Source organism: Hemitrygon akajei, unplaced genomic scaffold, assembly GCF_048418815.1.
Source record: "Hemitrygon akajei unplaced genomic scaffold, sHemAka1.3 Scf000053, whole genome shotgun sequence".
NCBI classification, from domain to species: domain Eukaryota; kingdom Metazoa; phylum Chordata; class Chondrichthyes; order Myliobatiformes; family Dasyatidae; genus Hemitrygon; species Hemitrygon akajei.
In genome coordinates, this window is record NW_027331939.1 from 684,563 (window position 1) to 710,591 (window position 26,029).

The 26,029-nt window shown below is 43.0% G+C and overlaps 1 protein-coding gene and 1 long non-coding RNA gene across 3 annotated transcripts in view; both read left to right on the top strand.

Annotated features, from left to right (window-relative positions):
• The window catches only part of LOC140721243 (uncharacterized), a 219,605-nt gene that overhangs the window by 67,799 nt on the left and 125,777 nt on the right, over positions 1 to 26,029 (top strand). The window lies entirely within an intron of this gene.
• LOC140721255 (uncharacterized) lies at positions 3,898 to 10,711 on the top strand. Of its 2 annotated transcripts, none has more exons than XM_073036105.1 (2): positions 3,898 to 4,004; positions 8,188 to 10,711. In XM_073036105.1, exon 2 carries the CDS (start codon positions 8,600 to 8,602, stop codon positions 10,277 to 10,279), a length of 1,680 nt encoding a protein of 559 aa, XP_072892206.1. In that variant the 5' UTR covers positions 3,898 to 4,004; positions 8,188 to 8,599; the 3' UTR covers positions 10,280 to 10,711. The 2 variants fall into 2 exon arrangements, with proteins under 2 accessions (XP_072892206.1, XP_072892205.1); XM_073036104.1 differs by lacking the exon at positions 3,898 to 4,004 and adding an exon at positions 5,616 to 5,680.

Below are 26,029 nucleotides of genomic sequence, written 5' to 3' on the forward strand. Positions count from 1 at the left end.
AGTTTCGATATAAAAAACTAGACAACTTCAATTGTTTAAAATAAAAATGAACGAAACTGAACCCAAATCCGTAGGGATTGTTTAATAACCGGGTAATAATTTAAATTTGGAATTTTAGAGAGCTGTAAGGGTAATGGAGCTCCTAAAATTGAAGTTAAATAAAATTGTTTAACAGCTTTTAATTCCAAATCAACCCATAATGATTTTTGGTTCTTCTCATGCCAATATAACCAAAAACGTAATTGTCTAATATTCACAGCCCAATAATACAGTCTTAAATTAGGAAGTGCAAGTCCACCATCTTTTTTAGATTTCTGTAAATGATACTTATTAATTCTTGGTCTCTTATTGTTCCAAATAATGGAAGAAATAACAGAGTCAATTTCATCGAAATTTTATTAGTTAAAAAGAGGTATATTTTGGAAAATATATAAAAATCTACGTAAAATCATCATTTTCACAGGAGGAATACGACCTATTAAAGAAAAAATAAATGGATTTCATCTAGAAAATTGTTGTTTCATGGTCCATTAAAGGAACTATATTCGCTTTACAGAGATCTTTATTTACAGAGCTGCAGTTATTAGTAATGACAAGCTCAAGGACGGCTTCCTGTCTGTGTTTATAAGCCAAATGAATGATAAAATGGTCTCGGCCTCACAATGTAACTCGACGTGACCCTGCACCATATGTCTATCTGCACTGCACTTTCTCTGCAGCCATAATGCTTTGTTACAGTTATTGTACTGTTGTATATCAGCTCAATGTACTATTGTAATATATCGATCTGTGTGGATGGTACGTCAGGCAAGATTTTCACTGTAGCTCAGTACGTGATAAGAATAAACAAATTCCCCATTTTAATTGTGTGGAAATATTAGACAGACTGATCTTCTGCTCTGGAACCACAGAAGGAAACTGAACTGTTGTCATTTCTGTGGAATGCAAATAAATAGAAAAGGCTTCAATCTCACATTACGATCTGCGGTAACTGGGATCAGGTGACCGGTGGTGGGTCTCCCATATCAATATCAGAATCAGGTTTAATAGCACCGGCATATGTCATGAAATTCGTTGCCTCTGCGGCAGCAGTAGAACCTAATTCATAACAATAGATTTTTACGATTGTGATTTCCGATAAAAATATACATACATATTAAATAGTTAAATTATGAGAAGCTCAGATAAATAGAAAAGGCTAAATTCTGACATAAATGGGTCAGACAAGCAGAAACATTGGCTGTACTTCAGCAGGTAAAAACAGCGAAATGAAACATGCTGAAAATATTGCAGAAAAAAGCATATTGTCCACACACAACGAGAGGACGTGACAGATCCGGATCTCACTGCCTTGTCTGAACGGGGAAAGATGAAGCTACACGTACACGTAGAGCAGTGAACCGCAGATACTGCAGATCTGCGGAAAAACGTGAACAGGAAACGGGATCAGGTGATCGCTTTGGTCTCGCATCCCCAGACAGAGAACCAGCTACCCACCACTCTGTGGAAAGAAGCAAAATTGCCGCTCACATCTCCTCTCGCCTTAAATGTATTAGACATTTCAACCCCCAGGAAAAATATCTCGTCTGTCCACTCTATCTATTCCTCTCGTAATCTGTAAAACGTCCATCCAGTCTCACCCCAGCCTGCGCCGCTCTGGAGAAAACAACACAAGTTTGTCCAGCCTCTCGTTATAGCTCATGCCCTCTAATCCAGACAGTGTCCTGGTAAACCTCTTCTGAACACTATCGAAAGCCCCGGCATCCTTCCGAGAATGGGTGCGACCAGAACTGTATGAAACACTCCAGATGTGGTCTAACTAGTTTTATAAAACTGTGTTACGAACTGAAACGTTTTAGAAACGAACCAGCAGCAATAGAGTTCGCACTGGATTCTAATTTTGATGTTAAAATCACTCTTTTTATTAGTATCTATTTATAATATAGTAACTTAACGAAATAATGAAAGTTAGCAGTGTTATGTGTGTATGTGTGTAAATATAATTCCCAGACTATCGAGCATGAGGGAACAAAGCTTAGAGTCTTGAGATGGTAATTTAGGAAAGTTCAGTAATCCACGGAATAAATGATGGGAGAGAGATATTTTTAATACAGGGTGAAAAGGCCGTTTCTTCAAAGTAACCGTCGACGAAGTTCTTATCCGTTGAATCCGTCCACAAACGAGTTATCAGCGAAAGTGACCTGTCACAGGAATACCGTCTTCCAGGGGTTACCACACAACATACCCAGGCAAGGGTTAACACAAGATATTCCAAAATCCACTCCTATGGATTATATGAAGTGACAGCCACACACATTCGTTGTGGTTCCGTGTACCGATGATCAGCCCACTCTTGTGGGCATAGGAGAGTTCCAAGCCTCAGCTGCGACTAACTGAAGCGATCAGCTTTTCCAGTCTCTCTCTCTCTTTAGACTGTCCGACTGCCTGTCTGCAGATCGCTCTCTCTCTCTCTCTTATGGTTCAGTCCACAGTCAGCGCTGTCAGCCTGTGACTGACGTCATAGCCCCGCCTCCTCACGCCGGCGCTCTTAAAGAAACAGTCACAGTACGACCGCAGGCTCGTGACAGCCGCAGCACAACTTCCCGACTTTTGAACTCAATGCTTCAACTAATAAAGACAACCATGCCATTTGCCTTCGTAACCACCCGATCAATCTGTGCAGTGTCTCTCAGGGAGCGATGAACTTGGAGTCTACGATCCCTCTGATCATCAACACTGTTCAGGGTTTTGCTCTTAACAGTGTACTGTCTCATATAATCGACCTACCGAGCTACCAAGATGATCATCATTAATCAAATCTCACTGAGATTTCTTAGGTCCTGTTGAATTTATTGCCAAGTGCACAAGTACGGGAAGGTACAGGTACAGAGAAACACTGACTTGTGGCAGCATCACAGGCAAGTACATTCAGATAACACACGGAACACAAATTATACGATTCTCTGTCAGTAACAATCCATAAATATGTTTTATGTCATTAACGGTATGAAAATACATTTTGTCATGATCAATATAAAAATGTGCATTTTGTGTCAATAACAGTCTTGGAAATGTTGAATTTGGTCCCTGTCTCCATTCCTCCTGTAATCCACAACCAGCTCCTTTGTTTTTGTCACAATGAGGGAGAGGTTGTTTTCTTGACACCACTGTGTCGGGTGATGACTTCTTCTCTGTCGGCTGCCTCGTTATTATTTGGGATCCGGTGGATCAATGTAGTGCCGTCAGCAAATGTAATTAGCAGATTGGAACCCGCCACTGCAGCCCCACAGTGCACTATGTACTGATTGCAAAGCTACGAAATTGCATGTGAATAGCCTCCCCTCCCCCAACTCCACTCTTTCTGCGTCACCAGCAGACTGGGACATCTCACATCTCGCTGCCTCCGCCAGGACATTAAACTGTGAACAAATGTTTAAGTTGTTTAAAAGCCTAATCACCTACTCCTGAGCTTCAATACCATTGCTGACTCTGAGTTTACCACCGTCAAATGCCGGGAGGGACATAATAATCAGAAAGTCTCTAGTCGCAGCCGTGTAAATAAAATGTGATCTCAGTGGGTGTTTGGCGCATGCTCAGAATGCGAAGGAGACAGACAAACTGAGCCAAGTCACAGACTGATGAAGGGGAGGAATGATCAATTTTGATACAGAAAGGGAAGCAGAGAGTTTGATATTGTGCCTGATGCCAAAACTGCGGTCAGTTTGAAGATGAAGTATTATTCCTCCAACTTGTTTTGAGCTGTAACACTGTTTTTATCCGAAGGCACCATGGAGATGCTAGAGAACACAGCGCCCCACCCGCTACAAGGAGGGAACGAACACGTGTCCATGTCCGTGATCTGACTTGATACATTGCCATGACGTTATAGCAGTTTGACGTCATTCATCGCAGATACACCAACAGCTTCGCACTGGGAAGCGGCCGTTCACCTGCTCCGTGTGTGCGAAGAGACTCATTCAGTTAACCCGCCTTGTGATGCTCCGGTAAGTTCACAATAAATAGAGGCCACATTTCTGTCCGGAGTGAGCAAAGAGTTTTACTCAATCATACCAGCTGCTGCATCACCAGCAACTTCACATCAGGGAAGAAGTTCAGATCAGCTCCGTGTTAAATGTTTAAACATCACGGTGACTGAAGGCAGCTGCAGGTTCATGAGGGACTGTTACTGTCAGATTCTGCAGTTCTTGCGGCTGCTCATCGCACCCAGGACTGAACCCTGGTCACTGAGCATTGGAGGAGTCTGTTCTGCTGATGTTAGCCTTAAACTAGACTGGTGTTTAATATTGTGGATCTGTGAAAGATAAATCAGTTCTGTATCAAATCCCGTGTCTCAGGTACTTACTGTCTCTACCACACTCAAAATGTACACTAGAGAGTCCACTCGGCCCATCTGGTCATGGCCCATGTTTCTGTTCCATATCAGAATATCAAAATCTATCCCTGCCATTTCCCTATCACTCTCCCTGAGATGACAGGTTGCAACGAGTCACCACTCCGTGGGATAGGAGATTTCCCTTGAATTTCATTGAATCATAGAAATCTACAACACACTACAGACGCTTTGGCCCACAGAGTTGTGCCGACGATGTAACTTACTCTAGAAACTGCTGAGATTTTACCCAACCGCATAGCCACCTATTTTCCTAAGCTCCATGTACCTATCTAAGAGTCACTTAAAAGACCCTATTGTATCCGCCTCTACCACCGTCGCTGGCAGTGCATTCCACACACAGACACCACTCTTTGCTTAAAAACCTTAGCTCTGACATCTCCTCTCAAGCAGCTTAAACCTATTCCCCCTCGTGTTAGCTGTTTCAGCCCTCGGAAAAAGTCTCTGATTATCCACACGACCAATGCCTCTCATCATCTTATGCACCTGCATGATTTTCTCCACACTGAATATGACGATGAGCTCACTGTGGTTTTGACGTTCTTCAGGGCTCTGGACGAAGTTGGTTAAACTCCTTCTCCGCTCTTTTCAACGTTTTGGGTCATTTTCACCAATTTTAAAGGACTGTGCCTCAGACAGCTGGGTTGTTGCAATCGTTACGTACCAGCAGCAATAGATCATTAATGGAGTCTGGTTTCGCTGTGAAAACCACTAGCTTTATCTGTATCTACTCCAAATATAAAAGATTAAACGAAATAAACAGAAGTTAACAGTGTTGTGCGTATATATAGCTCCCAAACAATCAATCTTGGGAAACAATGCTTAAAGTTGTAAGATGGTAAAGTAGAAAAGCTCAGTAATCCACGAAGTAAGTGAGTGAGAGGAGAGATTTGTAAATCCACTCGAAAATGTAGCATTTTGTGTGTGTGTGTCTCTGTATTTCCAGCAACTGTGGAATCTCCTGTGTTTTATATCTGCATTTTACTTTGGCATTGGATAACGTTGATATTGAGTATATTGTTTATGGGAGCTTTCGGCGTTAAAACAACTGCAGATTTTTCTATGCACACACGAAAAAAATGAGGTATGAATATTGAACCAGAGCCTGCAGAAATATTTAATGGCACCGTGATTACCCATAAGGCCGTGCGTTTAAAATTTCGCCGGCGCTGAAGCACCGAACAGATGCGCAGGCGTCAGGGCTGATGACGTCACCAAGTATCACGCATGCGCACGGTACACAGAAGGCCTTGGAAATAGCGTCTCCGGGTAAGATCGATTCTCTGTGTTTTTATCTTAAACACCGACTGAGGGACGATTCCTGTGAACTGCGGGCACCGTAGTCCACAATCCCGGGACCGTCCTGCTCTCTCCCCTCTCTCTCAGCCCCACGGGCCCCGGGGAGCTTCCGGCTGATGAGGGAATGGGAACCGATGGATATCTCAGACAGAGCTGAGCTCCAGCTGTCTAAATGCAAGGATTAGGAACTCGGAGAAAGGGAACAAAATCGTTTATATCACCAGTTGAGAAAATCAGCTTTGTTCTACCTCCAATCACAAACAAGAGAAAATCTGTAGATGCTGGAAATCCAAGCAACATACACAAAATGCCGGCGGAACTCAGCATTAGTACTCTTTTCCATAGCTGATGCCTGGCCTGCTGAGTTCCTCCAGCATTTTGTGTGTGTTCTTGTAATGGACTTTTCTAGCGGTGAGAACATGTTTTGTCCAATTCTGTCTAGGTACCTAGTGATATCAAACACCTTTGCCCTGGGCAACAAGTAGCTTTCAGATCACAAATGTGCCAGACTCCAATGAGACAGACTACTGCCCTTCCCTTCATATTCATTGACATTGCCATCACTGAGTTCACCACCATCAGTCATTGGGGGAGGGTTCAGGGGGAATAATTATGTAGAATACAGAAACTGGTGTTACCTGTGTGTATTGTGGTGATGCAAAAGTTGCTGGAGAATTTGCAAGTGGGAAGAAGTGAAGTGATATTTGGAAATCTGACTTTTTAAAGCATAGTTTAGCAAGCAAATCACATATGGACAATGTGCAAAAGCTTTGGTGAGAAAATCCTTCATTACCCATTACGAACCCAGAGGAGATCAAAGTTCCTATTGACCGTGATTTGCTAGCTGTGAAAATGAATACATCTCTATATAAAATTCACTGTGCACATCTTATCACTGGGTAAAAAAATGCACAGTACAATATTTATCTGCACACTGGATATTACAAATTAGAGGGGATATAGGAGGGAAGGAGGGGAGACCTCCAGTTTCCCTGATGCCCTCACCTATAAGATGTGCATCTAGCTGCAGCTTGTAACCCGGCACTTTAACGAGTTGGAACTTGAAATGGATGAATTTTGGATCATCCAGCAGTTGGAGGGGGTGATAGATATGACATGAAGAGAGGTGAGCTACGCCCAAGGTGCAGGACACAGGAAACTGTGTGAGAGTCAGGAAGGGGAATGAGGTTAAATAGCCATCGCAGAGTACTTTGTTGCTATCCTGCACAACAGCAGGTGGACCACTTTAGACACTGTTGGGGGCAATTACCTGACAGACGAAAGTCAAAGGGGTGATAGGAGATTTGTTAGTTAGGGGAACAGACCAAGAGGCAACTAATATCCCAGTGATAAGGCTTGCTGGAGGTAGTGCGGGGGGGGGGGGCGGGTTGATGTGGTTTAAATAAGTTGTAGGGGGAATGAGAGCTAGATTGACAGAACATATAGTGGAGAGGGTGAATTGAATTGACTTTATTACAAATATCCTTCATATAGATGAGGAGTAGAAATATTTACGTTACGTTACCATCTAAATGTGTAATTTAAATTAACATAATAATTAGTTTGTACATAGGACAGTTAGGAAAACAGAAATCAATTATTCAGTCTGATGACCTGGTGGAAGATGATGTCCCGGAGCCTGTTGGTCCTTTTGCTGTGGTACCGTTTCCTGGATGGTGGCAGCAGGAACAGTTTGTGGTTGTGGTGAACTGAGTCCCCAATATCCTTTGGGCCCTTTTTACACAAATCTATACCTCTACCATCCAGGCTCCCATCCAAACTTCTTTTAAATAGTAAAACCGAGCTCATATTCACCAGTTGTGCTGGCATCTCATTCCACACTCTCACAACCATTTCAGTAAAGAGCTTTTCCACATGTTCCCATTAAATTTTCACCTTCCCCACTTACCCATGCCGTCTAGTTGTCACCCAACCTCAGTGGAAAAAGCTGCTTGCATTTATTTACCCAGTCTTCTTCCTCATGATTTTGTAGACTTCTGACAAATCCTCAAAGCAATGTGTAATTTCCTTGTTTATGTTTAGAGCCTTTTTTAGGTGTATAAGATGATGAGGGACATTGATCGTGTGCATAGCCAGAGGTTTGTTTTCCCAGGGCTGAAATGTGTGGAATGCACTGCCGCCTTTTTCGGTGAGCGTGTTTCAGTTACTGTGGGGCCAGGAACCCATGCAGCTCAGTGGAACAGGGAATACTACCAATGGAGAGAATCAAACAGAGCCAGGTCACAGATTGGAGATGGCAGAAATGCCCCATTCTTATAGAAACAGGAGGAGCATCAGAGAGTTTGATGGTCATTCCAGATACCAGCACTGTGCCCAGTTAGATAATGATTTCTCTCTCCAACTTGGGTTGAACCTCACTGTAACTGTGTGATGTCAGATCACACCTTGACAACTCAGTGATCTCATCTGAAATGTTGTCCTACACCCACTGATGGATTTTGTATATCTTTTTACAGGTTACAAATCACAAGAAATTTCTCTACAGGAATCTAAAACACAACACACCAGTTTTGCTGTCTCTGTCCAGATATTTAAGAAGTGGAGCAAGCGATTCACTCGATCATCATTCCTGCTCAGACTGCGGAGAGGGATTCACTCTATCATCTGACCGACTGGCACGCCTGTCATTTTAAACGGGCAGGGGGTGCCCATTCATCTGCTCAGACAGTGGGAATGGATTCAGATGGACATTTCAACTGAAGGGACATCAATAAGTTCACACTGGGACAAGGCCATCCACCTGTTCTGTGTGTGAGAAAGGATTCAGTTGGTCTTCCCACCTGTGGACACACCAGTCAGTTCACACTGGGGCAGAGGCTGGTCATTTACTGAATTTGTGTGGAAGGTTTTACTCGGTCATCTGACCAAATGGTTCACCAGCAAGTCCACACTGAGGAGTGGCTGTTCACCTGCTCAGACTGTGGGAAAGGATTCACTAAGTCATCTAAACTGAAGCTACATCAGAGAGTTCACACTGGGGAGAGACCATTTACCTGCTTGGACTGTGGAAAAGGATTCACTTGCTCATCTAAACTGAAGGTACATCAGCGAGTTCACACTGGGGAGAGGCCATTCACCTGCTCAGACTGTGGGAAGGGATTCACTCAGTCATCCCACCTGTATGCACACAGGTCAGTTCACACGGGGGAGAGGCCGTTTACCTGCTCATACTGTGGAAAAGGATTCACTTGCTCATCTAAACTGAAGGTACATCAGCGAGTTCACACTGGGGAGAGGCCATTCACCTGCTCAGACTGTGGGAAGGGATTCACTCAGTCATCCCACCTGTATGCACACAGGTCAGTTCACACGGGGGAGAGGCCGTTTACCTGCTCATACTGTGGGGAGGGATTCATTTTGTCATCGCAGCTACTGAGACACCAGTCAGTTCACACTGGGGAGTGGCCATTCAACTGCTCAGTGTGTGGGAAGGGATTCACTCGGTCATCCACCCTACAGAGACATCAGCAAGTTCACACTGGGGAGAAGCCGTTCACCTGCTCAGTGTGTGGGAAGGGATTCACTCGGTCATCCACCCTACAGAGACATCAGCAAGTTCACACTGGGGAGAAGCCGTTCACCTGCTCACTGTGTGGGAAGGGATTCACTTGTTCACCTGACCTGAAGGTACATCAGAGAGTTCACACTGGGGAACGGCCATTCAGATGCTCAGACTGTGGGAAGGGATTCACTTGTTCACGTGACCTGAAGTTACATCAGAGAGTTCACACTGGGGAATGGCCATTCAGATGCTCAGACTGTGGGAAGGGATTCACCTGCTCATCCCAACTGAAGGTACATCAGAGAGTTCACAATGGGGAACGGCCTTTCACATGCTCAGACTGTGGGAAGGGATTCACCTGCTCATCCCAACTGAAGATACATCAGAGAGTTCACACAGGGGAGCGGCCATTCACCTGCTCAGACTGTGGGAAGGGATTCACTAGGTCATCCGACCTATTGGTACACCAGCGAGTTCACACCGGGGAGCGGCCATTCACCTGCTCAGTCTGTGGGAAAGGATTTACTTCGTCATCCCACCTATTAGCACACCAGCGAGTTCACACAGGGAAGCGGCCATTCACCTGCTCATACTGTGGTAAGGGATTCACTAGGTCATCCGACCTATTGGTACACCAGCGAGTTCACACCGGGGAGCGGCCATTCACCTGCTTAGACTGTGGGAAGGGATTCACTCAGTCATCTGAACTGAAGGTACATCAGAGAGTTCACACTGGGGAATGGCCGTTCACCTGCTCAGACTGTGGGAAGGGATTCACACGGTCATCTAAACTGAAGGTACATCAGCGAGCTCACACTGGAGAGAAGCCATTCACCTGCTCAGACTGTGGGAAGGGATTCACTCAGTCATCTCAACTGAAGGTACATCAGCGAGTTCACACTGGAGAGAGGCCGTTCACCTGCTCAGACTGTGGGAAGGGATTCACTCAGTCATCCCAACTGATGGTACATCTGCGAGTTCACACTGGGCAAGGCCATTCAGCTGCTCAGACTGTGGGAAGGGATTCACTCAGTCATCCCAACTGATGGTACATCTGCGAGTTCACACTGGGCAAGGCCATTCAGCTGCTCAGACTGTGGGAAGGGATTCACTCAGTCAGCCCACCTACAAGCACACTGGTCAGTTCACACTGGGGAGAGGCCGTTCACAGACTCAAGCCTGAATTATCCCTCTGTGTAGACGCTACAGTGTAGCATACACAGTAGCCCACGCAAGTGGCCTATGCCGTTGTGAGCATTTCTACTTGTGAGTTCGTGTGTCTGCGTTGCTCTGGCAAAACGCTAGTTGGTGTTGAGGTTCTATGGCACTGTGTTGAATTGACTCGTGGCGTTGGGAACAATGGCGACTGCTGAGTACATTTTGTTGGAGTTGGAGCTAATCGATGTTGAACAAGAGTTACTTTTATTGAAATTACTGCAGCGCAGAAAAGAGAGAAGTTTTTCCATTTGTTAGTGCAGTTCGTGATGCCCAAAGCGATGTTTGTGGAAATTTATTTGCATGAATTTCATGTCATTTGCCATTCTTTATAGTATACCAATGAAGAGTTGTACAAATGTAAATATTTTCTGACTTCCTCACTTAAACTCTCCTTGATTTGGCCCATTTTCCAACTTCGAAGCAACAGGAAATCCCTGGGAGGAAATGTGTTGCTACCAAGCAGACCGATCACAGTTCCCGCAGTCTGTGATGCACAGTCAGCGGGAGACGCTCATAGAGTGAGTACTGTTTTAGATTCGCTCCATAACCTTTACTTTTTTTAACCTTTGATCACCCTTATCTAACTTATTTTTACCAACACCAAAAGATTCTTGCTATTTTCTTGGGCTTATTGTTAAGAGTTTATTGTGAATTTTTGAAGATATGCAAACAGAAATGGCTCTTAGATCTAAAGGACGAGAACCTGGGTGCAACCTGAATGGTAATGGAAAGAAGCAAGCTCATCCGCAACGCACTGAATTAACTTATGAACTGTTTATGGAGGTTTTGGATAAAAAATTCGATGAACTACAACAAATTTTTAAACAAGGTATAAAGGCTTTTCAAGATGATATGGTTAAGATGGATTTATTAATTAACCAGCAACAAGTTCTTATCGCGTCTCTGTAAGAAGAAGCTCGGAAACGAGATTTGACAATTGAAAAATTGCAACAGGATTTAATTTCGACCACTAAGTTGGTGGAAACACTTAAAGCCAAGAGTGTCGACTTTGAGAATTGGTCCAGAAGACAGAACCTACGTATACTTGGTCTCCCAGACGGCATAGAAAAAGACGACCCTTCGAAATATTTTGCTCAACTTTTAAAAGATGCATTCCCACGGTTTTCCCAGATAACTCCCCATTACTTGATCAAGCACATAGAATTTGGCATTGTTCATCGAGTGCTCCAGCTAAAAATTCAGTTGTAATTGTCCGGTTTCATTATGTACACGACAAAGAACAACTTATTCGTGTGGCTCGGCGGGTTGGAATGGTTAAATTTCGAGATTACCATTTCCGTTTGGTTGAAGATTTTAGTCCTGAAGTTATGAAGAAAAGGCTTCTTTTTAAACCTCTGATGTCTGAATGTTATCAGAAAAATCTAAAACCTGCGCTCTTATACCCTGCGAAGCTCAGGATCTCTCCATCGAATGCTCCACGCCAGGTTTTCCTTTCTACATCTGAAGCGAGAAAGTATCTGGAGGAGAACTTCCCTACTGGTACAGACACTAATCTCTAATAAATGAGTGATTCTGATCGTGTAAGATGGTTTTTGATTCCTCAAAAAGAGTTAGTCTCTGGTTATTGGTGTAGGTTTATCCTATACTTTATATTTAAGTTAAAGTGTGTTTTCGTTATATTAATCGCTCTGTTTTATACACTTTAACCATTATACTATATTTTTGACTATTATTTTTGTTCCCTCGAAGGTATATTTTTAACCCTTTGAAGGTGAATTCTTTTTTATTAAGATGGTGGTTTTTTCGAAAAATATTCTTGGTTTTGTTTAAGATGGCGTTATTTTTGCTTTTCTCGTCTTCTTCCTATAATGCATCGCTTATCATAGTTTAAATATTTCTTGATTTGTTTGGGTTATAACCCGATTTATAAGCTTTTAATGATTTTATTCTTTTTTTTTACAACTAAGTATATTAAGAAGTATGGTTTTTAGTATAGTGATTATAATTTTTAAAGTTGGGGTGGTTTTTTAATATATATCCTTTATATACAGAGTGGTCTTCCGCTGATATGGGGGTAGAATTAGTCTCATTTTTTTCCTTTTTCTAGCCATATTTTGGCTTTTTTTCTTTTTCTTGTGGGGGTGGGGGATGGTCTGTTTTCTAATTTAATTTTTCTTTTACCAGTTTGTTTTAGTTTTTTCATTTGGGCTGTTTTTGAACTACAGTTATGTCTACGGTGTCGTCACCTCCGGGTCCGCTCTTTATTTTTGTTCCTCTTCCAGGTGCATGAGTTTATAATTTGGTTAACCCTTTTTATACCAAAAGGTTGATTTTAGAAGCATGGCTCAGACCATTAATTTTGTGTCTTGGAATACTAATGGTTTAAACAATCCGATTAAATGAAAGAAGATTTTCAAAGTATTCCAAAGACTTAATGCTCATATCATTTTTGTACAAGAAACTCATGTGAGGAAGGAGGACAAATATCGCTTTTTTATCTCTTGGCGGGGTCAACAGCATCATTCGAATTCGAATGCCAAAGTTAAGGGAGTTTCAATTTTTATTGACTCCTCTATTGCATTTATTCAACACGATATCCTTTCGGATTCGAAAGGTAGATTTTTGTTAATTACGGGTTTACTTTGTAATAAAAAGGTTGCTATGGTTAATGTTTATGCTCCAAATGTGGATTGTCCTGATTTTTTTAAGTCCTTATTTACTTCTTTACCTAATCTAAATGAATATAAGTTAATAATTGGTGGTGACTTTAATAGTTGTTTAAATCCTTTGATGGACAAATCTATATCTATTCAGATTTTACCGAATAAGTCGGCCACTTGTATTAACTCCTTTTTGACTGATAATGGAATTTTTGATATTTGGAGATTTCGGCATCCTAACGACAAAGTGTTTTCTTTTTTCTCACATGTTTATCATTCTTATTAGAGAATTGACTATTTTGTTATTGATTTGTTTTATTCCATCGGTAATTGGTTGTAATTATGATATTATAGCTATCTCTGACCATGCTCCATTAAAACTTTCTATTAAATTTATGGATACAGCTTCTAATGTTAGACAATGGCGATTTGACTCTAACTTATTGCAAGATCCGGACTTTATTAAATTTATGAAGGAGCAGATCGATTTCTTCTTTTCAACTAATTCCACGGATGATATTTCTTGCGGAACACTTTGGGACACTTTTAAAGCGTATATACGTGGACAGATCATCTCTTACTCTGTTGGTCTGAGAAAACGCATTAAGAAGGGAACTCTTTTATTGGTTGATAAAATTAAAGAGATTGACAAGAAATATTCGATCACTCCTAGTAAGGAGCTTTACAAACAAAGGGTTGAACTTCAAACGGAACATAGTTTATTACTTATATCTCCGATTGAAAATCAATTAATGAAAACCAGATCTGATTTTTATATACATAGTGATAAATCGGGTAAACTGTTAGCTAGTCAGTTGAAGAATGTTTTGGTTAAACGTCAAATCACTAAGATTTGTCAGCAGAATGGGGATTTGACAGTTAACCATGATGAGATAAATAAGTCATTTCAAGACTTTTATACCTCCCTGTATCAATCTGAATTCCCTCAGGATCATAACACCATGTGTGATTTTCTTGGGAAATTGAATTTTACAAAATTATCATCCGATGATCTTTCAATATTAGATACTCCTATTACGGATGCACAAATTAAAGGGGTTATTTCCTCAATGAATTCTGGGAAAGCACCAGGTCCAGAAGGGCATACAGTAGAATTTTTAAAATGTTTTTCCGCTACTCTTTCTCCTTGGTTATGCAGGGTTTTTGAAGAAGCAATGAGATTGGGGAATTTGCCACAATCTTTTTATAGAGCTTCCATTTCTTTAATACTGAAGAAAGATAAAGACCCTACTGACTGTGCATCCTATAGACCAATATCTTTATAGAATGTGGACTCCAAGATCTTTTCCAAGTTACTGGCTTCCAGGCTGGAGAAGGTATTACCCCAAATTATTTCGGAAGATCAAACCGATTTTATTAAAAATCGCTATTCTTTTTTCAATGTTAGGAGATTACTGAATATTGTTTATACTCCTTCACATAGCACTTCAGAATGTGTTATTTCATTAGGTGCGGAGAAAGCATTTGATAGAGTTGAATGGCCTTACTTATTTTATGTGTTGGAGAAGTTTAATTTTAGTCCGACATTCATTTTTTGGATTAAACTGATTTATCACACTCCAGTAGCCTCGGTGTTTACTAATAATCAAAGATCTCCCTTTTTTCGTATATTTCCGGGCACTAGACAAGGCTGTCCTCTTAGCCCATTACTATAAAACATTGCTTTAGAACCTTTGGCAATTGCCATCAGAGAATCACAGGATATTTCGGGTATTAATCGTGGGACAGATATTCATAAGGTATCTTTGTATGCAGATGATTTATTATTATTCATTTCTAACGCTGAGAAATCTATTCCAGCAGTTCTATCATTGTTGGCTCAATTTAGTGAGTTTTCTGGGTATAAGTTAAATCTTAATAAGAGTGAATTGTTTCATTTGAATAGACAGGTCCCAAGTTATGGAAATTTACCTTTTAAATTAGTTAATGACTCTTTTATTTACTTACGGATTAAAATCACAAAAAACCATAAAGAATTATTTAGGTTTAACTTTTTACCTTTAATTGATCAGATTAAAAGCTTGTTTACTAAGTGGTCACCATTATCTTTATCTCTGATAGGTAGGATTAATGCTAATAAGATGGTTATTTTACCTAAGTTTTTATATATTTTTCAAGCGGTACCAACTTTTATTCCGAAATCTTTTTTTACTAATGTTGATTCAAAAATTTCCTCATATATATGGCAGAATAAAAATCCCAGGTTAGGTAAAATATACTTACAGAAGACAAAGAAGGAAGGTAGGTTGGCATTACCTAATTTCAGATTTTATTATTGGGCAGTTAATATTAGATATTTGTTATGTTGGTTGAAAGACTGGGATGGATCTTTTGGCCCTCATTGGGTGAGTTTGGAAATTAAATCGGTACCAGGTTATGCTCTGGGTTCTATTTTAGGGACTTCTCTCCCTTTTGCTCTTTCTAAATTGCCGAAACGAATTGACAACCCGATAGTTAAACATACTTTACGTATATGGTTTCAATTTCGGAAATTTTTCGGGTTGACTCAATTCGTTTTAAATATTCCTATTGTATCTAATTGCTTTTTCCACCCTTCAATTATAGATCAAGCTTTTTCGGCTTGGAAAACTAAGGGATTACTAAGATTTTCTGATTTATTTTCGGACAATTGTTTTATGTCTTTTGAGCAATTATCTAATAAATATAATGTGCCTAGAGTTCATTTTTTTTATATTTACAGATTAGGCATTTTTTAAGTACGGTACTTCCTACGTTTCCAAATTTTGTGTCTTCAGATATTTTGGAGAGTTTGTTTGAATTAAACCCTTTTCAAAAAGGGCTTATATCAAAACTTTATAATGTAATTATGAAGATACGTTCAGAGCCCCTTTATAAGACAAAAAAATTTTGGGAAATAGAGCTTAATCTTATTATTCCTATTGAGAATTGGGATAGAATTCTTCAATTAATTAATACATCATCTATATGTGCCAAACATTCATTAATACAATTTCAGGTCGTACATAGGGCCCATATGTCCAAGGCTAAATTAGCTCATTTTTATTCTTATATAAACCCTATTTGTGATAGATGTCAGTTTGAAATCGCGTCTTTAACTCTATGCAACTCTTGCTTCAGCTCGCAGCTAAATATAGGGGGTGATAACCCCCCAGCCCGGCCAAACTTAAGAAATCTTGTTTGGGTGGATGTTGTGTGATGTGTGCCCTGTTACAAATCAGTACCCTGAAATAACAAACAGTACACAATATGTGAATAAATGACTGAGATGTATAATTCTTACTTTGACTATATGGTTAGTGAAGTAATCAAAAAGAAAGAAAAAGGGCCCACTCTCTTCTTCTCATCTCTCGCCAGCAAAAGGCCATGAAAATCTCTCTTCCAGACTCACAAGGAAGAACATTTCTGTCATTGGATAGCCGAACACTCCAAAACCCTGTTATCTCTAGTCTTACCCTAAACATTGCTGCTGCAGAGAAGCCATTAACTCAGCAGTGAAACATTGCAGAGAGTCCACTGCATCAGCAGTGAAACCTTACAGCGCGTTACATTTGTGACACACTACCGGGTTCACACTGGGGAGAAAGTTTCAATAAGCTGCATGCTGGATATTTGTCCATCACCGTTGCTGAATGCAATTTCGAGAGTGATTGTAGGTGTTGAACTCTGCAATTATTGCTGCTGCTCACCACACCCAGTTCTCCATCCAGGTCACTGGGCATAGAAGGAGTTTCTTCTGCTGCACATTCACTTTTAATAGGACTGGAGTTTAATATTCTGGATCTGTGACAAATAAATCAGTTCTATTTTAATCACTGTTTCTGGTACTTAGTGAATTTATAACACACCTAGTGTACAGTAGAGAGTCAACTCAGGCCGGCTGGACCTGATTCTGTTCCACAACAGATCTTTCAAATCCTCCCCTGTTGTTCACCTCTCACTCTCCCTGTGGTGATGGGTTCCAAATTGTCATCACTCTGGAAGAAGAGGTTTCCCTTGAATTTCCTGCAGACTGAAGAAGTCGAGCTGACTGCAGTTCTGTCTGAGATGTTCTTCACCCCTCAGATCTCAGGCTGAGGAAGAATGACATTGGGAGTGAACGTCCTTATTCAGGCTCATTTGTCACCATCTCGTCTGCTCAGATCGTTGGGAAGTCTCCCATGGAGGGTCATACTCATTCCACTGGTTAATGTTTTCTTCCAGGGTGATTATTTATTTTTCTGAGTTGGCCTCTCATGTACGTGTTCTGGTCTGTATTTCTTATCACGATTGCATATACACACATGGAATGCTGAATCCTGTTCATTTTTGATGAAAATATATAGGAGGTGTGATTGATATATTCGTGGCCTCAGGTGGAAGGAGTCAATTTTGGAAAACCTAGCACATTTATTTTTCAACGTAGTCCCGACCTGCATTTACACACTTAGCCCAGCAGTGGCTTGCAAAGGTTTGGGAACCGCGTCAAAATTTCTGTTCCTGTGAAAAGCTCAGCGAGTAAAAGATGACCTGATTTGCAAAAGGCATAAAGTCAAAGATGACACATTTCTTTAATATTTTAAGCAAGATTAGATTTTAATTTCCATCTTTTACAGTTTCAAAATAACAAGAAAGGAAAAGGGCCCGAAGCAAAAGTTTGGGCGGCCTGCATGGTCGGTACTTATTAACAACCCATTTGGCAAGAAATACAGCTTGTAAATGCTCTTTGTAGCCAGCCAAGAGTCTTACAATTCTTGTTTAGGTAAATGTCTGGGTTCAGTCATAAACAGCAAAGTACTGATGTGGAAATTACAAATTATATTATTATTAGAGTCACAGAGAGCAGCAGCAATGAAACAGGCCCTTCGGCCCCTCCAGTCAATGCCGACCTGTTTTTGTTGTTACTGCCTACTTCCAGCTACCTGCACCAGAGCCTCCATACAACTCCCATCCACGTTCTCACCCAAATTCCTCTTTAGTGTCTAAATCAAACCCACATCCTCCACTTCCACTGGCAGCTCATTCCACACTCTCACCAACCTCTGAGTGAAGAATTCCCCTTCAGATTCCCCTAAAATAATTCACTTTCACCCTGAACGTATGTCCAATGTCAGGGTGAGAGGGAGGACGGGGCAGAGAGGGAAGACAGTAAGGGGAGGGGGTGGTCGAATGCGCAGAGGGAAACAGAGCGGAGTGTTTATACTTAATATCTTTAAGAAAAAGTAATTGTTTGAACTTGCTGCAAACCTACTCTCCATATCCTGTACATTCTTAACCAAATTATTGATCTAGATGACAAGTAGCAGTGGTTGATGTTCAAAAGAATTCAACAAACTGTGCAAATGCAAATATATTTAAATATCAATGAATAATGAGAGCAATGGGGTGTAACCCTGGGGAACCTCACTAAGCCCGGGCCTCGAGTCCAATAAACAGCCTCCCACCATCACTCTCTGCTTCATACCATCAAGACAACTGTGCATCCAGTGAGCCAGCTCTCCCTGGATCCCGTGTGGTCTGACATTCCACAGCAACTTACCATGTGAACCTTATCAAAGGCCTCACTGATGCCCATATCGGCCACGATCCTGGAACAGAGGTGTCACAGATCCGAGGGCATAGATTTAAGCAAAGGATGAAGAGGTTTAGAGGGATCTGAGGAGGAGATTTCTCACTCAGAGAGTAGCTGAAACCTGGAACACACCGCCCGAGGTGGTGGTGGAGGCAGGTCCCTTCACAACATTTACGAAGAGGATGAGCATTGAAACTGCCGAGATACAGTCGGCTATGAACCAAGTGCTGATAAATGGAACCAGTGTAGACAGTGAGTGGATGGTCAGAACAGGTATGGCCGGCCAAAGGCCTGTTTCCGTGCTGTGTGATCCATCACTCCGGACATGCTAAATTAACGATGGTGGCACCGCAAGACATTGATTTCAAAACTCCACACCCCTCTCCAACCTGAAGTAAACAAGACTGCACCCCTTTGTCACCACTGGGAATATCTGTTTCTGTCAAGGTAACATACAAATTGATCACTTTCCGATCATCCCACTTTCTCACAACAGCAGCCCCAACCCCCCCCCCCCCCAACTACGGCCCCGCACCCTTCCCTCCTCTTCCCAAAACGTCACTTCCTCTCACCCCACACCCACAGTCCACCCATAACCTCTACCCACCCACACACAGACAGATCCCCTTCACCCAAACCCCTCCGAGCCTGGGAACTACAACTAACTGATCCCACAGCCCGGGCTCGGGCGCAAAGCTAAAACCGGGGCTGCGGGACCGGAGAGCCCGGAGCCTCCAGCCGTCCGGCAGAGCTCGTTCCCGGCACTTTTCATAGACACATAGAAAACCTACAGCACGATACAGGCTCTTCGCCCACAAAGTGTGCTTCCACGCCAACCGGCCCCCGATTTCCACAAACCCGAGATCAGACCCTTCTTCACGGACGCCTAAACAAAATAATAGCTACGGTCGGCACTGCGCCTGCGTTTAGCAGGAGGTTCTGGGCTGCACCAGCCGTGGCCGGAGGTCCCTACAGAGGGACCAGTGACCGGAGGCGGGAGGAACAACGGAGAGGTAGATCACAAACACGACAAAGTCTGCAGATGCTGGAAATCCAAAGCACAACAAGCAAAACGCTGGCGGAACTCAGCCGGCCGGGCAGCATCTATCAGAGAGAAAAATCACCCTCCCACCCCACTCCCTACATAAAACAATGCAATCAGAGGTTTATGATCATAGACCTACATCAATAGATTCCCCAGAGGGAAGCGGAATGAAAATGTTTGGACAACAGGAAGTCCCGCTCGGAGCGGATAGTTCAAAGGTTAATTTATTATCAAAGCAGGTATCCATAAACAACTTTTGAGCATTTTTTCTTCTTCAGAAAACTACGAAACAAAGAAAGAGCATGAAAGTCGTTCAGAGAGAAAAAATCAAACTTCCACCTCCACCCGCATCAAAAAGACAGCATCCCGATCATCAACCCCCAAAATCAACCCCTCCCACACAAAAGGGAACAATATCATCGACCGCCCCCCCCCCACAGAAAAAACACCCCTACCCCGCACAACTGCAGAGGAGTCGGTGTCACTAATGTAGAGGCGGCCGCATCGGGAGCAGCGGACACAACAGGCGACCCCGGAAGATTCACAGGTGAAGTGTCGCCTCACCTGGAAGGATGTTTGGACAACGGAGAGAGTTCGGCCGTCCGGCCCTTTCACTGTGACACCCCGAACTCCACATCAAAATCCGTCCAAACGAATCCTGGTGAACTTTAATGACCAATAAATATAATTCCTCTCAGCGATCAGCTGTCTGAGTGATTCCCTGACCCTGAGAGGAAGGGGTATCTATGGTCCACACTGTCAGGGTGTCGAGTTTACCAGGAGACAAAGACTGCAGGGACGAGAGGTTTTCTGTTGACTAATACACTGTGTGTGGACCCCGCTGGCAATTCTGGTGTTGCGACCCGAATCGAGACAAACACCACGCTGCCCACTCCACCAACAACACGGCACAGCCGGACACATAACAGGGGACTTTACATCCCACAACACTGGATTCAGCGATGAAACCCGTGATTAAATGTTGTTGTCCCGCTGAAAAGTCCATTAAGGTGCTTTTAAATACCAGCGCTCTCCCACAGGTGACGTCACACAGCTCCTCCCTCCACGCGCCTGACGTCACACATGGGCTCCCCACACCGGGATCTGCCCTCACGTGCGCGGTGTGTTACGTCACCCACGCGCTGCTGTGCTCGAGCTTTATCGGTTTAAAGGCTGGGCTAATAATCACGTGACCAGCCCCTCCCCTCCACCGCTGTCAACAGAGGATGGAGGAGCTGCGCTATTCCCATTGGTGCGATGCGATGTCAATCACCGGTTACAACCAGTCGCGGAGGCGGACAAGCCGAGTGGGCGTAACCCCGCTGAGTCCGTCTCCCGCTCAAGCGCCGACCGCCTCATCAGAGCGGAGAAAACCTCAAAGTAAATGTCCGCTTTCCTGATTTATTTCCATTCCTTCCGAGGGAAGTTGGGCGTTTGTGAAGCGCCTCCTGCGGCCGGAGTCTGATGTATCGCCGAGAGGTAGGAGGAGAACCGCTCGGCCCGTCGGTTTGATGCCGGTTCCCCGGGGAGGGAGGGAGGGAGAGGGTGATTTTATTGACAGGATGAAGATGGTGAGAGACGGGGCGGACAGGATGTTTGTCCCGGTGGGGACAGGAGGGGCTCATCTGTGGAAATGTCTGAAACCTAACCCTAATGCGCCGGAGTCTGATGTATCGCCGAGAGGTAGGAGGAGACCGCTCGGCCCGTCGGTTTGATGCCGGTTCCCCGGGGAGGGAGGGAGGGAGAGGGTGATTTTATTGAAAGGATGAAGATGGTGAGAGACGGGGCGGACAGGATGTTTGTCCCGGTGGGGACAGGAGGGGCTCATCTGTGGAAATGTCTGAAACCTAACCCTAATGCGCCGGAGTCTGATGTATCGCTGAGAGGTAGGAGGAGACCGCTCGGCCCGTCGGTTTGATGCCGGTTCCCCGGGGAGGATTTTATTGAAAGGATGAAGATGGTGAGAGAGGGGGCGGACAGGATGTTTGTCCCGGTGAAAATAGTGGCAAGGGTGGCAGGTGAGTAGTTGGAGCAAGCGGCTACAGAAAATGGAAATTAAATTCCATAGAGGATGAACAAAGAGGTTAGAGAGTATTTGTTATAGAGAGTGCAATGAAGATTCACCAGACTGATCCCTGGAGTGGTGGGGTCATCATATGAAGAAAGATCAAATATGATAACCTTTTCATTTGGAGAATCGAGGACTGAGAGGTGAACGCATTGAAATGCACAACATCATTGCCAGTTGAACCAGGGATCCCCAGTCTCTGAAACAGGGATGGACTGTCTGGGACTGAGATGAGGGGAAATGTCTTCACTCCGAGGGTGATGAATATCTGTAAATCCCCTCCACAGAGGGCGGTGAAGACTCGGTGATCGTCCTCACATAAAACTGAGGCTGGCAGATGTGTGGAGACCGAAGGGATCGAGGAAATGAGGATCGGGCAGAAACATGTGGCTGAGATGGGAGAGCAGCCGCCATCTTGCTGATGGTTAGAGGGGCTGAATGGCCTCCTGCTGTTTCTCACTTGATGTTTCAGTGTTCCTGTCCAGTGAGCCTGGAGGAATATGAACAGAAATTAGTGTTTATAAACACAGAACTGATTTAAATGAAATGTGAATATTTCCTGATTGGGTTAAATTATGTTTCGGACCGGGATGGGAATCAAGCCTGTGACTCTGTGACCTGGGGGTGGAGGGAAAGGGATCGGTGTGGATATGGTGTGGAAAAGTAGACATGTATCTGGTGTAAATATGGAATAATGTGGGGAATGCGGCGGATGGGTCGAGCAGTGTGTGAGGGGCGAGGAGCAGAGTCACCGGTTCAGGTGGGAGTCCCTCCACCCGTCACCTGATCCCGTTTCCGGTTCACGTTTTTCTGCAGATCTGCAGCATCTGCGGGTTACTGCTCTACGTGTCCGTGTAGCTTCATCTTTCCCGTTCAGACAAGGCAGTGAGATCCAGATCTGTCACGTCCTCTCATTGTTGGTGGACAATGTTTTTTTTTCTGCAATATTTTCTGCATGTTTCATTCACTGTTTCGACGTGCTGAAGGGTTGCCAATGTTTCTGGGTGTGTGACCCATTTATGTGAGAATTTAGCCATTTGTATTTCTCTGAACTTCTCATAAATGTGTAAAGTTTAGTTCAGCTTCACTTCAGAATTTCCAAAGCAACAACCCAGTTAGTCAAATAGTTCCACACAATTAAAATGGGGAATTTATTATCATCATCTACTGAGCTACAGTGAAAATCCTGCCTGACGTACAATCCACACAGATCGATACATTACAACAGTACATTGAGCTGATATACGACAGAACAATAACTGTAACAAAGTATTATGGCTGCAGAGAAAGTGCAGTACAGATAGACATATGGTGCAGGGTCACGTCGAGTTACATTGTGAGGTCGAGTCCATTTTATCATTCATTTGGCTTATAACTGCAGGCAGGAAGACATCCTTCAGCCTGGTAGAACGCGCTTTAAGGCTTTTGTATCTCTCTGCCAATGTTGGAGCGGGTTTGCAGCAATAATGTCCAGGTTGTGAGGTTCTTTGTGTACATGGCCTGCTTTTCCGAGGGAGGGGAAGTGTAGGAAGAGTCCATGGACTGGAGGCTTGTTTCTCTGATGTTCTCTGCTCTCCAAAGTTCTCTGCAGTTCCTTGCAGTCATGGGCAGAGCAGTAGCCATACAAAGGCATGAAGTATCAACAAGGAGCTCAGAGACCTCGGCCTTCACCCTGCCTTGTGTAGCTGGATCCTGGACTTCCTTTCAGATCGCCAGCAGGTGGTAAGACTGGGCTCCATCTCCTCTGTCTCGCTGACCCTCAGCACACATAACCCACAGGGTTGTCTCTTTGGCACCCTCCTTTATTCTCTGTGCACCCATGACTTGTGTTGCCACCCACAGCTCCAATCTGCTAATTAAATTTGCTGACAGCACTACATTGATTGGCCTAATCTCAAATACTGATAACAATCAATCAAATGCTTCTGACAAGGCTCAGTCCAAATAAACTTTTCACCCTTCTTCAGGAGATTGGTCAGAGGAAGAGCGATATCAGCAAAGTTCTTACAGAGCTTACGATAATATCCATCCATTCCCAGAAACCTTCTAATAGCCTTCTTAGCAGTCAGAATAGGAACTTGAGAAATTGCCTGGACTTTTGCCCGAACAGGAGCCAACTTCCTTTGACCTACAATATAGCCAAGACAGGTCACACTGGCATGGCCAAATTCACTCTTAGCCAAGTTAACTGTAAGGTTGTCCAATGAAAGCCTGTCAAATAGCTTTTCTACTGCAGAGCTATGCTCCTCCCAAGTGCCACTCCCTGTAACAAATTACAAAATCAATCATTCTCTGGATGTTCCTGGAGCATTTTTCCTTCCAAAAGGCAAAACATTGTATTCATACAACCTAGATGGTGTCACAAATGCAGAAATTTCTCTACCTCTGTCCGTCAATGGAACACACCAATACCCTTTCAACAGATCAATCTTTGTAAGAAATTAGCTTTTCCAGCCTTATCGATGCAATCATCCACTCTAGGGATAGGATAGGCATCTGTTTTTGTTACTGCATTTACCTTCCTATAATCAGTGAAAAATCTAACAATACCATCACGTTTGGGCACAATAATGCAGGGTGACTCCAATCTCATTTTGAAGGCCTAATAATACCATTCTCCAGCAAATACTCAATTCCCTGGTCAGCCAATTTACACTTTTCTACGTTCATGCGAAGTGGGTGTTGTTTAATCGGTTTGGCTTCACCAACATCTACATCATGTATTGCGACCGCGGTTTGCTTGGGAACATCGGGAAATAAATCTTTAAACTTTAGAATTAATTCCTTCAGCTGTTGTTGTTGCTTTGGCTGCAGATGAGACAACTTGTTATCAATGTTTTCTAGAACAACCGAGTTCATTAGCCTAACTGGGACCACGTTTGGTTTGTGCAAAGTCTCAGACGAGTCAATTGTTTCATTCTCAGGGTTGCCAGTTTCATTTGTTTTGACAACAACACACACAGATGGTACCTGCTTGTCAAAAAAGGCTTTATCATATTTATGTGTACCACCTGTGTTAGTTCAAGTCAGTTGGGTGTTTTAATTACATAATTCACATCATTAATTTGAGAGACTATTTCATACGGTCTATTGAATTTCACCTGAAGTGGATTCGTCAACATAAGGCAAGCACCTTATCTCCCACCCGGTATTTTCTTTCGCGAGCCCTGTTATCAAACCAACACTACATTTTGTTTTGAGAATTCTTTAAGTTTTGTCTCGTTAGACTACAGGCTTGGTGTAGTTTATTTTTGAACTTCAAAACATAGTCTAACGAGTTAACATGTATATCCCCATCAATCCACCGTTCCTTTTAACAAGGTCAAAAGTCACTCTGCGACCAAATACAAGTTCAAATGGAGTAAAGCCCAGTGATTCCTGTACTGACTCTCTTTGTGTGGACAAAAGCAAATGTATTCCTTCATCCCAGTCTTTTCCATTTTCAACACAATATGTCTTAATCATTGTTTTGAGGGTAGAATGAAATCTTTCTAAAGCCCCTTGTGGTTCTGTATGGTACGCAGATGATGCAATTTGTTTTGCTCCCAGTTCAGAAACTACCTGCTGGAATAATCCGGATATAAAATTACATCCTTGATCAGACTGGATTTCTTTAGGCAATTCGAATAAACTGAAAATCTTGGTGAGAGCCTTCGCCGCAGTTTTAGCTTTAATATTTCTGAGAGGTTCTGGGAATCTGGATGCAGTACACGTAATGGTTAGCAGATACTGATGGCCAGCTTTAGTCTTTGGCAATGGGCCAACACAATCCACTATAACTTTGGAAAAGGGTTCACCGAATGCAGGTACAGGCCACTGGGGTGAGCTCATTAGGTTTACCCACAACTTGACAAGTGCCTTTTGGAAACTCTTATTCAGGGTAAACATAACTTTATGAGTTAAAGCAAACTGATCTGTTAATCTAGCAGATTCCTGCATAGTGGCAGCATCATTTCCATCTAAATATGACTTTATGTCATCAGGGACGCACCCTCTGAATTCTTCAATTAAAACCAACTCTTTCAAGCTGTTAAAATCATCATTTTCATGTTCAGATGTGCACCAGTGGTCAATACACAAAAATTTCTAATAAGCAAATTCCGTATGTCTGGTTCACAGATTTCTTCAAATTTCTAAACTTTTGCCTGTCTGCTTCTGGGACCAACTCGTAAGCTTTGAGCACAGCCTGTTTCACTATGTCATAATGTGTGGTGCGTGGCCATGTGGTTAAGGTGTTGAACTAGCGATCTGAAAGTCATAAGTTCGAGCCTCAGCCGAGGCAGCGTGTGTGTC

Coding starts and splice junctions, on each gene's coding strand:
- LOC140721255 (XM_073036105.1), top strand. CDS start 8,600: ATGGTTCACCAGCAAGTCCACACTGAGGAGTGGCTGTTCACCTGCTCA.